This window comes from Panthera pardus, unplaced genomic scaffold, assembly GCF_024362965.1.
Source record: "Panthera pardus isolate Hobbes unplaced genomic scaffold, ASM2436296v1 HiC_scaffold_10, whole genome shotgun sequence".
Classification (NCBI taxonomy): Eukaryota; Metazoa; Chordata; class Mammalia; order Carnivora; family Felidae; genus Panthera; species Panthera pardus.
In genome coordinates, this window is record NW_026526655.1 from 86,535,302 (window position 1) to 86,551,090 (window position 15,789).

General features: G+C 39.8%; 1 protein-coding gene across 2 annotated transcripts in view; it reads right to left on the reverse strand.

Moving 5' to 3' along the window:
• Positions 1-11,943: 11,943 nt before the first annotated feature.
• The window catches only part of ARHGAP15 (Rho GTPase activating protein 15), a 610,088-nt gene continuing 606,242 nt past the window's right edge, over positions 11,944-15,789 (reverse strand). For both annotated transcript variants that reach the window (XM_019455105.2, XM_053909137.1), the window contains one exon: positions 11,944-12,307. In XM_019455105.2, coding sequence (XP_019310650.1) covers positions 12,124-12,307 — 184 coding nt within the window. In that variant the 3' untranslated portion in view covers positions 11,944-12,123. The remainder of the gene's footprint in view (positions 12,308-15,789) is intronic.

Sequence of the window (15,789 nt, forward strand, 5' to 3'; positions counted from 1 at the left end):
ATCTATTTTTTTTTTTGCCTCATGTCTTTGCATCTATGACTAGATCTTAAATCCCTTAAGTGAAAGGCTTTGCCTCATGGGGCTTGTGTTTGTTGTCCTCATGTCTGTCGCATTGCATTATACGTAATCGGTGGTTTATAGCTGTTTGCTAAAAATCCTGTCAATGAGGCCTTGGTATTCCCCGAATGTCCACTGTGTGAGAAGTTACTGTTAGCAATAGTCCCATGCAAATCCAAAACTTTTTTTTTTTTTTTTTTTGAGATCTAAAGACTTTAAGCTTCTCTCTGCTCATCCAAATGTTTATTTTTGTTGCTAATGTTAGTTTTGTAACATCCCAGCTTCCCTCTGTATTCTTTACATTCCAGTCATTATCATTTTCATTGATTGGCCTGCTTAGTTACAGATTGCATTTAAATGGAAGGGTTTGGGGAGATCTATCCTACCCTCATGTGATGGTATTTCTAGGGCACTAATGCATGGCGGTGTGAAACACATCTTTGGCTGAGCTAGCCAGTTCAAAAGCCAGCTTCACAGCAGAATTTCACACATGCAAATGAACCATTGTGATCCTGGTCATGAAAATTCATGGAATAGTGGCTAGTTCAGTGTGGATGACCTGTCAATTTGGCAGCCAATCATTTAGTTAAACATCCAAATTACTGGCCAGTTACTCAGTCTAAAGCTAGTCTTCCTGCGTGTTACTGGGTTCTATGTAATCCTATTAAAAGCAATGACATTCCCTTTGATTTGTGGCAGCTAATGGTGTAGAAGTACCATGCAGGCACAGGGCATGTGTCTGGCACAGTTTAAATGTGAGCATTGTGAGAATAGACTGTTTATATGACTCTTGGATTTATTCTTAAAAGACTAAGCATCCTCCATTGAATAACAAGCAAAGTTATCTTAATTTCATGGGTGCCCCTAATTACGATTTGCATCAATTTTAAATGGGAGGTCCTTGAAGGATGGAATCATCATTTTTTGATGTGTACTAATTGATTTTGTTGGATCTATATTTCACTCCTTGGACCAGCTTGCCCTGTCAGGCATTCAGACAGAAAGCCATGAAGACTCCTCAGGGGCTGGTAGAGCTTGGGATTCAGTTGAACGTGGCCCATCTGAGGTTTAATTCAGACATAGGACAGTAGTGCTAATAAGCTGGGAAGTGAATCTAGAGCAGTAATTCCCAATTGCAGACCTCCTTGAGAATGTGATGAGCACTCTAGACTTCAATTCCAGAAAAATTCACCAACTCCAAGAGTTCACATATCTGCCAAAGCCCAGGGGTCCACGAAATCATAAATCCTAGGTTAAAATTCTGGCACTAGGTATGAGTGTGCGGCCCAGAAATAAAGAGAGACAGAGAAGAAGCACAGAGATAGAAAAAGACAAGGAGAGAGAGGCACACAGATAAACACAGGTAGAGAGAGATTAAGAGATGGCAAGTAGATATAACTCTTAGCGTAACAATTTTTCAATCCTGTGCTCAATTAGATTCTAATAAACACTTTCTAATGTTCATGCTCCTGGGTTCTTCTGCCCAATAAAGTCTCTCCTGTGAGAGATGCAACACATTCCACACCTGAGGATTTTCAACAGTGTTGAGAAACTCTGCAGAGAAACAGATTTCATTTTAAAGGCAGATATGTAGGCTCTTTGAAGATACAGTATTTTAGGTTAAAGGACCATTTGGCTTGTAAGTGAAAAAGCCTCTTGTATATACTGAAGACCATTGATAGGATAATTGTACTAAAAATACTGCTGATTAGGAAGCTTTATGTCTTATACTTTTCAAAGAGGTTTTATATCTGTGATCATATTTTATTTTCTCAATAGCCATGTTAGGTAGGGGAGAAATTGCTATACGTATTTTAAATTTAAGGAAATGGAAACAGATGTGTATAGAGACTTTCCTGGAATCACAGTTACTCAATAAAAAAAGTGAACTCTAGAAACCAGATCCCCAGCTTTGATTCGAGTTTGAATCCATACATCCCTGCTGATAGTAACATCCATATAACCAGTACAAATACTTTTGCTTCCAAAAGAGAAATATATGAATTGAAAATAATGCTCTTAAAATGGGACAAAATAACAGAATCATAGAAATTTGGAATGTAGGGGCACCTGGGTGGCTCAGTCTGTTAAGCATCTGACTCTTGGTATCAGCCCACGTTGTGATCTTGTGGTTGTGAGATAAAGCCCCATGCTGGGCTCTGTGCTGAGCATGGAGCCTGCTTAGGATTCTCTCTCTCTCTCTCTCTCTCTCTCTCTCTCTCCCCCCTCTCTCTCTCTCTCTCTGCTCCTCTCCTGCTCACAATCTCTCTCTCTCTCTCACAATAAACAAACATTAAAAAAATTTCAAATGCAGGTGACTTTATAGATGAATGATAATCTGATCTACCCAGGGTGAAAAGGGAGACCTGACCCAGAGTGCTGAAGGGACTCAAGCAGGCCCTTTAGCTGGCCTTGCCAGGATGTGCAGGGGAGACAGAGCTTAATACAAGCTGGCCTTGGGATGTGCAGGGGAGAATGATTTGGCAACAAATTTGAAAAATTAAGTCATATCCAGTTCTCTTCTTGGACTATGCTTGGAAAGTTTAACATTTCAAGGAGTGTTTCTCAGAAATAGTTTTTATAGGGTAATGTATAGTTCCATACATTCTGGTGGCCTGAGAAACTTAATATGGCTATAAGGAAATATGACAGATTGCTTTGCTTCTCAAGCTATAACAGAGAATCCTACGCTAGAATAGGTAATATACATATCAAAGATGGATATATAATATGCATATATACATCTACATATACCCACATTCATATACACACATGCATGTGTGCATATATATATATATATATATATATATATATGTATATATATATATTAGGTCTTCAGGTTATTTAAACACTTCTCATTAATAACTTACTTTTTTGGAATTATTTAGTTATGCAAGATATCACCATATTCAGTATTTTTTTTAATAATAAACATGTCTAGTCAAAGAAGGCATTAATGAAGCAATTCCCCAAATAAAACAGTCCATGATATCTGAGTTGCAGCAGAGAGAGAGTGTGGTCTTTGTAGTCTAATCAAGATCACAAGACTTGTTTTGAGCGCCTGTCATCTTTAATTTTACGGCACTTCATTTCAGAGTAGCACTGCCAGGGTCACATGCAATTAAAACACAGGCAAGATTTGTCTTGTGAAATCTTAACATAAAAAGTAATGTGTTACTCCATTTTAACTTTTCTACTGAACTCTGTGAACTCACTAATTACTTTTCCCCCCTCTTGTCACCTTTTTGATATGACATGTATTTTATAGAGGAGATAGAAGTTTGGAATTTTTTTTTTTATATTATGCATACGATTGAGGATAACAAAATTAAACCAAGAGAAAAAAGGAAAGTGTTTTTCAGAAATACTTTTTTTTCTTTTTAGAAATATCTGAGTAATCCAGCTTCAATTACAAGGAGCCTCATAGATCAAATTCTAGGAAATAACTGTTAATCTGCTTAACTAGGGCAGGTAGAAGTGTAATAACAGACCACAGATTTTATAGAGGCCAGGATGGGGAGCTGGAGTTTATTCTCTGGGGTGCGGGCAAAGGGGCTTTTATGTGATTGGCTGTGAAAAGCGTTAAAAGCCAGTGCCGACGTGGAGATGAGGAGTGTGAGGAGGGCTGTTCCATCTTAGTGATCAGTAAATTGCATAGACCCTTATTAACCTTATTGATAAGGAGCTTAGGGAAGTCCCATTCAGGCCGCAATATATTCTTTTTGTTCTCCTGTCTCTACGTTTGCAATCCCAGCCTCTCTGTCTGGATAGCCTTTATAGGGCACCTCGAAATTCAGCGTGAGTGGCTGAGCCTTAAGTTAGAGCACAGGGAGGGCGAGTGGAGCCAGCCTGTGCACGGGGCAGGGGGCTCGGAGCCCGTGTCACTGGTGCTGGGGACACCTGGAGAATGTTTGAAAATTTTGTGCTTAAAGAATCTTTTATATTGCTTCTCTTTCAATGCAGCTGGGGTCTGTAGGGATCTGGGGATTATTTTTGATACCTGTCGAAAAGAGTTATGTCTACACCGATTTTCCATCCCTCACTACTAATTAACCTTATTGTATACAGGAAACAGTCTATTTAATACCTGCATTCTTTCTGTAATGCCAAGTAAAATGAAATCCAGTGTGAAATCTAGTTAGCGTTTGCCTTTTTGAAGTCATTTTTAAGTTTCCAGTTTTAGTGACTGTGACCTCAGAACTGATAGCTAGAAAAATGGTGAGCCCGAACCAATTTTGGCTTCAATTGTATCCTTCACCCCTTCCAACTTAAAAGCTGCTTTTCACCTGGACTTCTGAGGAGACCGAGGAAGGGGACATCCTGAGCGGGACCATGTTTCCCTAGAGCCTTCCATGCTGACCTCTTGCGGGAGTTCTGAGCCTTCCCTTCGTAGCCATAGGCTGGCCCCTACTCCACTGACCCTGTTTCTCTCTGCAGCAGCTGAACACCTCTGTCCCCTTCCTTTCAATCAGGGAGGCTCCAATTTGATACATCATGGCAAAATTGTGTAGCGGCAATGCAGATAGATGCTGAAGGAGAGGAAAGAATCTGAGCCCAGGGTTAAAATGCTGAAGGAAATCCCATTGGTGGAATGTTTGCAAGGGAAAAAAAGGTAGGGTCTAGCAATAAAGAGCAGAAATTAAACTGTGTAAAATGTCACCAAATGATGTGGAAAAATCCACACGTCCTCAAGTATGCTTCACAATATGGACTTAGAACACATTTTGCTAGTGATGTGAGAATGGTTAGCACAAGTCCTGCTCTTAAAATGTGAGTGTGTGTGTGTGTGTGTCTCAAGTAAACCTGTCAGCTTAAATGGTGCCAGAGGAAAGTGAGGATTTTTCAGGCCAATGCTTTGTATTTGCCAGATTTCTTGGCTTTTGAGATTTTCATATACTGGTCAGAAAGCCTATGCTCTATAGCATTTATCTAACACATAAACCTTACATTCGACTGTGCACGGAAGGTGAGTGGGAGATGCTGCTGGGTGTTACAGATGCTTGGACTTTCCAGATCTGAAGCCAGGTCGTCAGAATTTGCTGTTGGGCTTGCATGAGCTAGGTTAGTGAATTTCACTGCCTCCCTGCTGCTGAGCTGTAGGATAGTATTTCTTGGGGACTTAGACCTCAAGAGAGGTTGTTGAAGGGGTATCTGTTTGATGACCTTTTATAGGTGGGACTAGGAATCGGTACAAATCCCAGTGATCTGAGACTACATTTAATTTGCTTTGGCTAAGTTGATAGGAAATTTGATGGTGGATCATATTTGTATTTAACGTGGCTTATGTTCCGGGTGTTTGTCTTGGTTCACTCATCCAACAAGTGTAGACTGAGCAGCAACTATAGGCTAGTGTCACCCCTCTCCCTCACTGCTTTCCTGATTGAATGAGGCATGTTCTATAGAATCCAGATGATTGCTTAAGAATTTCATGGACCCTACACGCTTCATGTATAAGAGAGCAAAACTCAGCTGGATAAATCTATAAGGTGTGTGTGTGTGTGTGTATGTGTGTGTGTATCCTTCTGCCAGATCTCTCACCAAGGCAGCTAGACATTTTCATTTTGACAACACCACTAAAGAAAAGTGTCATCTTTTTGTACAAGATGTTCACTGTATTCTCATCATTTGGATGATTCAGGATCACTCTCCGGCAGCAAGAGGCACAGTGTGTCTTAATGCCTGACTGTTTTTTAATTATAGCTAAGAAAAAGATTGTTGGGGACTTATTTTTTTCATATTGCACAGGACCTCTAAAGGGCCAGATTTAATTTCAATACAATATTAGGCAGTATGAGGTGATCAAGGATAAAAGGACATTGACAAATATGACCCAAGGCAGGACAAGATGATGTAACATAGAGTAGAGGCACCTACACCAGTACTTTTAGAGATGTGGGCAAAGAGGTGTCCATGCTGTCCCCTGTACCATGCAGTAAAATGGTCAGTACAATGTCCATAAGGCACGTAGGAAGATGAAATGATATGTAAATATTAAAGGTATAATAGAAATAACATGAATGAGATTTCACCGTAACAACAAAGGTACTCTGCATTTCTTTGGGGAAATTCATAATATCCCTCTTGTTCTTCTACGAAAATTAGTATGAGAACGACAGCCTCCTTGTGTGTTGTAACAAGAGAGTGACCAGGTACCTGCATAAAGAGTATAAATATTTGGGGTGTTTATGTGCTTCTTTTCTTCAGTTCCTTTTCTTAACGGAGTCAGCATATGGTAGAACAGTGAAGGCAGGGGCCTCTGGAGCCATATTATTTAGATTCAAATACTAACCTGACACTAACTAACTGCATGAAGTTGGGTAACTCCATTATTTTTCCCCTCACTTTCCTCAAGTATAAATCAGGGATAATAATAGTACCTCCCTCCATAGAGCTGTGAAGATTAAATAAAACAATATATATGTAAAGTGCAGTTCCTTGCACATAGCAAGCATTCAATAAATGTTAGTTAATCAAAATTAGTTTCCGCAGAATTTCTCTTTGTGGTCCTTGGGGTGGCCCGAGGAACAATATTGCTCCAAAAGAAAGGAGGGAGAAATCAGAGCCAGGTGAGATAGAAATGACCCTTTGATCATCAGGAGTTATACCGGAAGCAGAAGTTGGTAGCACATATACTTATGTGACTTGGGTACGACTTGGTCAAAATGTCTTCGGGTAGTTACTGTCAAATGACAAATCATTGTCAGAACACCAGGATCAGCCCCTACCCTATAATTCAGCTGGAAATGGTGCTGCATAATAACAAATGATTTGCACTTACCTGCCATAATTAAGAGATGGTAGGGAAACTCAGAAGTTCAGTCGGATGCTCCATAATATTGATGTCCATATCTGCTGCCACTGTCTGAACTCAGACCTGCCTTAGTAGTACTACTGCAATAATTTTCCGTCTGGCAATGGTGTCTATAATTTCTCCCTGCTTCAAACTGTCCCCATCAAGGGCCAGGAGAATCTTTACAGGACTGGTAGTCACTTCCCTGCTAACCAATCTTGAGGTCTCAAAAAGCAACTATAGACTTAGTATACTGCCTCTTGGTATGGCATTCAAGGCTTTTTTTAGAGTCTGATCCCAATCTTCTCATTGTCTTTTGTAGTTCATAACACTGTCAATAAGCTGGAGATCTATCATGCATATCCATTAGGAACAACTTAGAGTTTCATGCTATATTACCTGTTTTCATCTCCATCTCATGATTCCATTAGTTTGTCCAAAGAGGCAAGATATGGCAAGTGTTCCATTTTATAGATGGGAAAAGTGAGACCCAGACAGAGTAAATAATTTGGCCAGGACCTAAAAAGCGAGTTCTCCTAAGTGTTTATTCTCCTCTCTCTCGCTTTTCATTTTCTTCTCTTACCCATTGCTTTGGCTCATTCACATATCTCCACCATTTGCTTCATGCACTACCATTTTTCTGGGGAGCAGGCTTTGCAACATCGGAAGGCTTAACACTGAGTTCGCAAAAATGGAGAACCTCAGGCTAAGTCTGCTCAGATGTGTTTTATGAGGTGCCCTTAAAAATCAGGTTTCACAGAAGTTCCTGAATTTCTGGCTTGTCATGAAAGATCTGAAGGTCTGGCAACATTGTGCCCACATTCCCACGTAAGCAATGTCGGCTTGAGAAGCCGACCCTTCTGGCCAGGGGTTGTCTTGACTTTTCCCCAGCTGCTATCACTTCATAATGCCTTAAGCGTGCTCTTTACACACTTATATTACCCGCCTGGCCCTAGTAACATCTGAGTTTGCAACTCTTGGCGTAAAGAAAAAAAAAATATCCATCTATTTTCTACAGATAAGATGAAACACTTTAATTGAAGAAATAGTATGCGATTATTATGTCTGAAGAAAGTCTTTGTTTTTTGGTATTAAGATTTTAGTTTCCCAAGGAGAGTGTTGATATTGTTTTGGTTTTCTTTCTTATTTTTGACAACAGAGCAATGTGACCCCGAACTCTTAGTGACAGTCCTTTTGGGTGAAAATCTTTGCAGGGCCTTTTAATTAGGAATTGACAGGGTGATTAACTTATAATTCACAAAAATAAATGTGGAAAAGAGAAGTACAGGTCAATCTCTAGCTGTGTTAAACTGTAAGGACAGCAGCATTGGCAAGTGATTGTTCCTTTTTAACAGCTTTTCTAATTTTTCTTAATTGGATCCTTTGTTTTCTAATTAGATAGGGAGAACTATCATATGGCTTTCAATTACTAGCTGTGGCATGGTGATCCTGTCCTGTGGCACACGCTATGTAAAGTCACATTCTCAACGTATAGGATGAAATAAATACCGTCTCCACAAAGTTTTTTGTGTGAGTATGGAAGAGGGGCATCATCCTTGTCCTGGGTGGGTAAATCCACGTGGCAATGGGATGTACCAACTGGCCTGCTTTTCCACGGAGACTGGTTTGGACTTGGGTTTCCACTCTATAGGCTAAGTTATAGATTATAATTTGTTAAAATATTTAGTCATCATAATAGAGAAATGCTCCTAAAGATACAAGATTATCATTGCCTGATAGAAAATGCTACAAAGTGTACACACACATACATACACACAGGAGAAAATGCCAGTGTCCTCAAGGTAGTTTGTTTCTTCTGTCCACGGGTGAATTTAGGCATCGTTTCATTTTTTAATATTTATTTATTTGAGAGAGCATGAGTGGGGTGGGTGTGCAGAGACAGAGAGGGTCCCAAGCAGGCTCTGTGCTGACCATAGAGAGCCTGATGCGGGGCTCGAACTCAGGAACTGTGAGATCATGATCTGAGCCAAAGTCAGATACTCAACCGACTGGGCCACCCAGGTCCCCCTAGAGATTCTTTTCTTTCTTTTTTTTTTTGAAAGAAAGTTTTCTATGGCTTCCTTATTTTACAGCTCCCACTGGATCTCTTCTGCCTACAGTATACGTATTTTACTATGTTCTATATCTGACCCCAGCATCTTTCTCCAGCTCCATCTTGCAAATTTCCTAGGCATGCACTTCATCCTCTGTTCACTGAGCTTCTCTCATTTCCTTGGAGATAGTGAGTCTTTTAGAACCCTGTTCATGCCATTTCTGCTTCCTAGTATGTTTTCTACATTTTTCTTGGGTTAATCTCATTCACCGGTCAAGATTAGATTAAGTTACCTTCCCAGTGAAGGTTTACTTGACTCTTCCCAGGTGCAATTTGTTATTTAGATCTCTGTCAACCACTGAACTTTGTTAATATCTCTGTTACTGGCTTCTGCTTGTCCATTCATTCAAAAATACTTATTTAGCATCTCTAAGTATAGGTGATGACCCCTGGGGCTACATGGTTATTAAGATGGCTGAGGTCCCTGATCTTAGATTAACCTTTAGATGAGTTTTCTCTCTTACTGGACTCTGGAATTTACAGAGGGTAGGAATTTGCCTTATTTTATATTTGCATCGCAACTGCCTAGACTTGCACCTGGCTCAGAATGCTTATGTCATTAAGAGTGTTCATTTTTTTTTTATGTTTTCTTGACGAAGAATATGGATCAGTTTTATAAAATCAACTCTTTAGTGGGTCAACCTAGTATAACTACCGTCTTGGCTTTGGAATAAATTTGGAATAGTTGATGAAGCGCCTGGGTGGCTCAGTCAGTTGAGTGTCAGACTTCAGCTCAGGTCATGATCTCACAGTTTGTGAGTTCGAGCCCTGTATCGGGCTTTGTGCTGACAGCTCAGAGCCTGGAGTCTGCTTCGGATTCTGTGTCTCCACCTCTCTCTGCCCCTTCCCCACTAACGCTCTGTCTCTCTCTCTCAAAAATAAATTAACATTAAGAAAAAAAATTTTAACTTGGAATAGTTGATATGATCATCATTACTGTCTTTGGGATGTTCTGGGATCTAATGACCTTTTGGTATAACCCTTTGCATGCCGTTAGTGTGTACAAATCAGATCCTCTCATGGGTGCTTTGGCTCAGTACCGTGGAATGGTCTTATTCCAGAGAGGAAATACAGTCTTTGATTAAATGCCCTTAGCAGGCAGGGACAGGACACAGCTGGGGTTTGAATCAGGCTAAATCCCATCCGATTGAAAATCAAGAAGCTGGTGCTTTCGAAGATTATAAATCTGGAAAGTAGCAGAGACGAGGGGCTATGAGTCCTTGCTCAAAGCAGGTAATGCCACTTCTCTTTGGCTGTTAGTGCTGCTTCTTTCTGGCTGATGCTCCCAGAGTAACTTTAAAGATGGACACAGGGAGGATACGATTTCAATGCTGGAACTACTCAACCCACTCTTCCCCATTCAAAAAGAGAAGTAATTAAAATCTTGGAGAAGATGTAATTCAGAATATGGAATGTCATGGAAATGAGGAAGACTTGAAATAGAATGCCAGAAACTCTTGTTTCATGTTTCCATGTTTTTCTGAAAGGCTTAAGTACAACTTTACATATAAGAGCTTAAGGCTGGCGAGTTTATCATCTTACTGTTACCAGTGACTTTAGGTCATGGGATTCTGCCTCATGTGACTTGCCTTGGCTTTGTGGTATGTGTATACATCCCACTTGATGAAACCACTCTTCAGCCTTTATTGTGGTTGCTTCTCTGTTCTTGGCCATGAGCTGACTTAGTGGCGCCATGGCCAAGATGAAGACATTCAAAGAGGAGCAAGGTAACTTCTTTCTCAGGCAGCTCTGTGGATGCTGGAGCTGTGTGCACATCTGGCTTTCTCTTGACCAGACTCTCCCCCTGTGCCATATACCCCATCTATGCCGACAGCCTATGCTTCTGAGCTCATTATTCTAAGTGTGTTTGTTTTTGAATCCATACTTCACACGTTTTATTTACATGCTTTATTTTTCATTTTATGAACAAATCGATAACTAGGCTTACTCTTTATTACACTGGATTAGTTTTATTTATTCCTTTTGAATTTGATTAAAAAGCTGTCAAGCAAAAGTCTACATTTTTATTGGCAGAATACTTTCACAAAACTGGATATGAGATGTGTTCAGCTAGAACATACTTTTCAAAATAAAACAATGTTTGATATATTCTAGACAGTTATTCTTTTGTTTATCCATGACAACTGAAACTAACCATCAAATGGATAAAGCAATCCAAGTCTAGTCAAGTAATCCTTCAGGCATATGAAAAAAAAGCCTTTTTAAAAAGTTGTTTCTAGATGGATTTAATGTAATTCACCAATAAAGCATCCTCAGAAGCGTAATAAAAATTCTACATAAAATGACATAGCCAGGGCAAAGGAAGATATACAGTTTGATGAAGATTCAAAATGGATGATAACATTAAAAATGAGTGGTCATGAAATTCCTGTATAATATAAAGATCAAAATTCCAGGGCCCTAGTTTTGCTTCTCATTTATAAGACAATATGTTTATGGGACTGCAAATAGTGTGTGTGTGTGTATAATCTCCAATGGCAAATGTTTTGAAATGTCATTTTTCCTCAAAAACATGCCATTCAGCTTGTTGTATTTGTACATTTCACCATCTAACATTGAGGACAACTGGGCTGTATTTTATATTTGCACATGCAGAAATGTTTCTGAAAGATGAAATATATCTGTCTTAGTGGAGAACCTGATCTCCTTTGTTCATTTAAAAATGATTAATTTCTGACTTCTTTTCTCTGTTGGTATTACTCATGTACAAGTAGGAGTATGGGAACATGCTTGAGGCAGCCAGGGTAGTGAGAAGTCTCACCTGTGTGCACATATACCCATATTGACAACATTCACTCAACCCACGTACACACCCAATGCCCGGGAGCAGCTTTAAAACTGCTGTTTGGATATGTGTTGTGCTCAGCACATTATTTAACAGTGTGGAGCATGTATAATGAAGGCCTCGAAGTGCTAGAAGGAACAGGACTGAAGGGGTTAATGTAGAACACATATAGGCAAATATTGTCAACTATTTTATTCAAATGTTTGGAACTTAAACACAAAATTATCACTAAGTTTTCACAAAATGAGGCATCTGTCGCTTGAAAGGCAAAAAATATTTCAGAAATATGTTTACAGAAATGTAAAAATATTAGGCATTGAGACAGATGTGAACGTATTCAGTAAGTTGTCTTGTCTGTCAGTCTTCCTCTGAGCCGAAGATCTTATTGTACTCACTCAGCATGAGCTCAGCTATCTGGTTTTGGTACACCATATGTACCGCCATGTTACCCATTTCACCTTCAGCTCGCAGAAGGGTGGGTCCAAATACAATCCCCAGGCTTTGTGTGGACATGAGGTTCTTGGAGGCTTTGGCCACTATCCTGGAGGGGGAAGGGAAAGAGAGAAGATTCCCTGAGTTCGAAGTGAAATTGTGGCTACTTTTCATTTCTAAAATTCTGTGTTCTTGAATCCTTTTTCTTTTTAAAATTTCAATTTAAAGAAAGAAATGGCAGTGACTGGCTTTGGTGGAGAATGAAACACAGACAAAACATTTTTCTAGTTCTACAAAAATGGCAACTGCCGTAACATTCTTTAGTCTTTTACTCTTTATGCTTTATTATGAAGATAGGACCTATGACTTTGGGAAAAGGATTCATTGCCTGGTACAACTTTTTTTAAATTTTTTTTTTAACATTTATTTATTTTTGAGAGACAGAGACAGCATGAGAAGGGGAAGGGCAGAGAGAGAGAGGGAGACCCAGAATATGAAGCAGGCTCTAGGCTCTGAGCTGTGAGCACAGAGCCCGACGCGGGTCTCGAACTCACGAGCCATGAGATCATGACCTGAGCCGAAGTCGGACGCTCAACCGACTGAGCCACCGAGGCACCCCATAACTTTTTATCCCCATAGTACCTGGACATTGTGAGTGTTCAATAAATGTGGAATGAATGGATAAATAAACAGCAAAAATTACGGTGGGAAGTTAACAAGATTCAGCCTTCAAAATGTTTATAGTCAGGGGTAACTGGGTAGCTCAGATGGTTAAGCATCCGACTTCAGCTCAAGTCATGATCTGGTGGTTTGTGAATTCGAGCCCCATGTCGGCTCTGTGCTGACAGCTCAGAGGCTGGAGCCTACTTCAGATTCTGTGTCTCCCTCTCTCTCTGCTCCTCCCCTGTTCCCTGTTCACATTCTGTCTCTCTGTCTGCCTGTCCCTGTCTGTCTGTCTGTCTCTCTCTCAAAACTAAATAAATATTAAATTTTTTTTTGAAAAGTTTATAGTCAATGGAGGAAACAGGTGAGATGTGCCTATGTAAGAATCCGAGCACAATAAATAAGAACAATATACGCATAGTTGATGATGGAAAGTAGACATAAACCAAAAAATAATAATAAGTTTTTAGTGATTGGAGTAAGAACAGCGTTCCTGACAAATGCTAACTGGAATATGTTTTGTAGAGAAGGTAGGTTCTGAGACATTTAGGTGTATGGCACAATTCTAAGTGTCTATCTTTTTGGCCATCCAATTTAGCTCACACTTCAATAAAATACAGAGTCCTGTAGCATTTGCACAAGAAAAGAGTCCCACTGGAATCAAAGAAATGTTTGCTTGTGTGAGGACTGTATGGGGAGCTGGAATACCTATGAAACATTAGGATGTGGTTTTTATTAATGGTTATGCCTTGCCTGCTTCAACACAGGACTCTTAAAAGGAAAATAAAGCCCCATCTGATATATTGAGACTTTTAAACAATGATGCTTATTCTTACCATTGGAGCCTACTTCATTTTATATTAAAGTTAGAAAGGGTGAGGTTTTAGTGATGTTAAGGAAATAGGGATAGCATATGGAAGGATAGGGTGCTGAGAAATACTAAACTCTGAACTCTACCAGACCTCCCGACCCAAGGGAAATATGAGTGTTGAGAAGAAAGTGAGGCAAAGGGTCTTTATCGCAAGGCAGTCGGGTCTCCATCTCAGGGCTCACTGTAGAACACTGGAATGCTGGACTGGAGAGGATCTTTTGTTTGGTCGTATATAAGAGGAGGCAGGCAGATTTGATTTATTTATCTCTTCATAAACTCAGATTGCTGAAGTACCAGTTCTGTGACCAAGAAACCATGCCTTCTCTCTCCTGAATGAAACTGAGAAGGACCCACACCATTACTTTATGAGTCCCCACAGCACAACTGCATGGCCAAGAAAATGCCCTTGACTTGCTCAACATGAAAAAATGAAGTGTTGTTCTAAATAATTATATTATCATCTCATTCAATACTCATAATAATTCCATGAGGCACCTCTATTATTAAGCCCATTTTACACATGTAAAGACTGAGGCTGAGAGAGGTGAAGTGCCTGATGGCATACAAAGCTGAGGTTCAAACCTAGGCAGTTTGGTTCCAATGCCTTTGGAAGCATCATCATGGTATGTGTTATGACTCCTTAAATACTGGGCCAGTTTTTCATTCTGCCATCTTCCATAACATTATAAGATCCTTCCATAAAGGGCCTGGATTTGTATTCCCCACTGCGGAATTGTGATTGACAGCCTGATTCTAGTAGATTTATTGTGGGCAAAATAACTCTCAAATTTCGACTGAATATTAAAGATATCCTGCCTCCCATTTTCACTTTTTTTTCCTGCTTTCAATGGAGAGCATTTATACCTGTGAGCAGCGTTGACTTGGCTACATTCTGGAAAGTGTTCTCATATTTTAGAGTGTCACTGAGTTATCAGAGACTTCAAGTTTAAAGTTTCCTTTGGAATATAAGAAACTCTACCACTTTCTAACTGCATTTACCAAAGTCTGTGAAATGATTTAAACATTCTTCTAATCTGGAGTGGGGACAAATGGAGTGAATGAGTCTTTGCTTCATTTTAATACACCTATTATTAAACTTCAGTTTAAGATCTCTCTTGAGCCTTTCCCAGAGCCTCTTATTATAAAAGTCATTATAATATTTACCGTAAGGGAAAAACAGACTTTTCTCTTTTGATTTTAAAGTAACACCTTTTTTGTGATACTCCTTCATTGACTCTCTCACAATTAAAAAAAAAAACTCATTAAAAGCAAATATAGAAACATATCTAATCCAGTGAGTACCTATTAGGCAAAAGTTGCCTTAACAACTTTATCCATAGCTGGCACAGATCTAAGTTGATAAGATTTTTCTAGCAGAGAACAGGGCTCAGAGGTAACAGGGCACAGAGAAGGTAGAAAAGAAGCAAGGAAGTATTGAAAGTGTGAAGGCAAACCACTGATATAAGGCATCTTGACCAACATGGTAGAAGAAAATTAGGACTGGAGTCCAGGGAGACTGGGAGGGGAAAGGGATGATGTGAAGATTGATTAAGGATTGAAGGTATATTTTCCTATTCAATAATAGCTATAATTTTAATAGGTAGAGGCAAAGTGAAATTTGGGATAGTTGGGAGACAGAACTGCATCAGACTTCCAAAAGGTGAGGCTAGAAATCAAGGGAGTCCAAGAGCCCACTATTGGAGAGGGCAGTCAGGGCTCTCAGGAGGGTGCAAGAGTACCCTGGAAGAGGCCTGTAGTATCTGGAGGAACTTGGGTGTGTGGGGGGTGTGTGTGACTCAGCTTTCCAGGGCATACCAGAAAGTTATAGCATGTAGGACATGGGCCATGAGGGGAGAGAAAGAAGGATGAAATGGGGCTAGACTAGTTATCAATTTTTCCAGAGTTCTTCCTATTTTTCCTGCTCAGCCAAAGGCCTGGTCTTTGAATCTAGAGTAGGGCCAAATCTAGAGGAGGAAACCAAACTGAGTTTAAATAGGGTGGAGAGTAGGAGGCTAGCACTGCATGTCAGAACCCACCTCAAGGAAAGATTTCTCTAT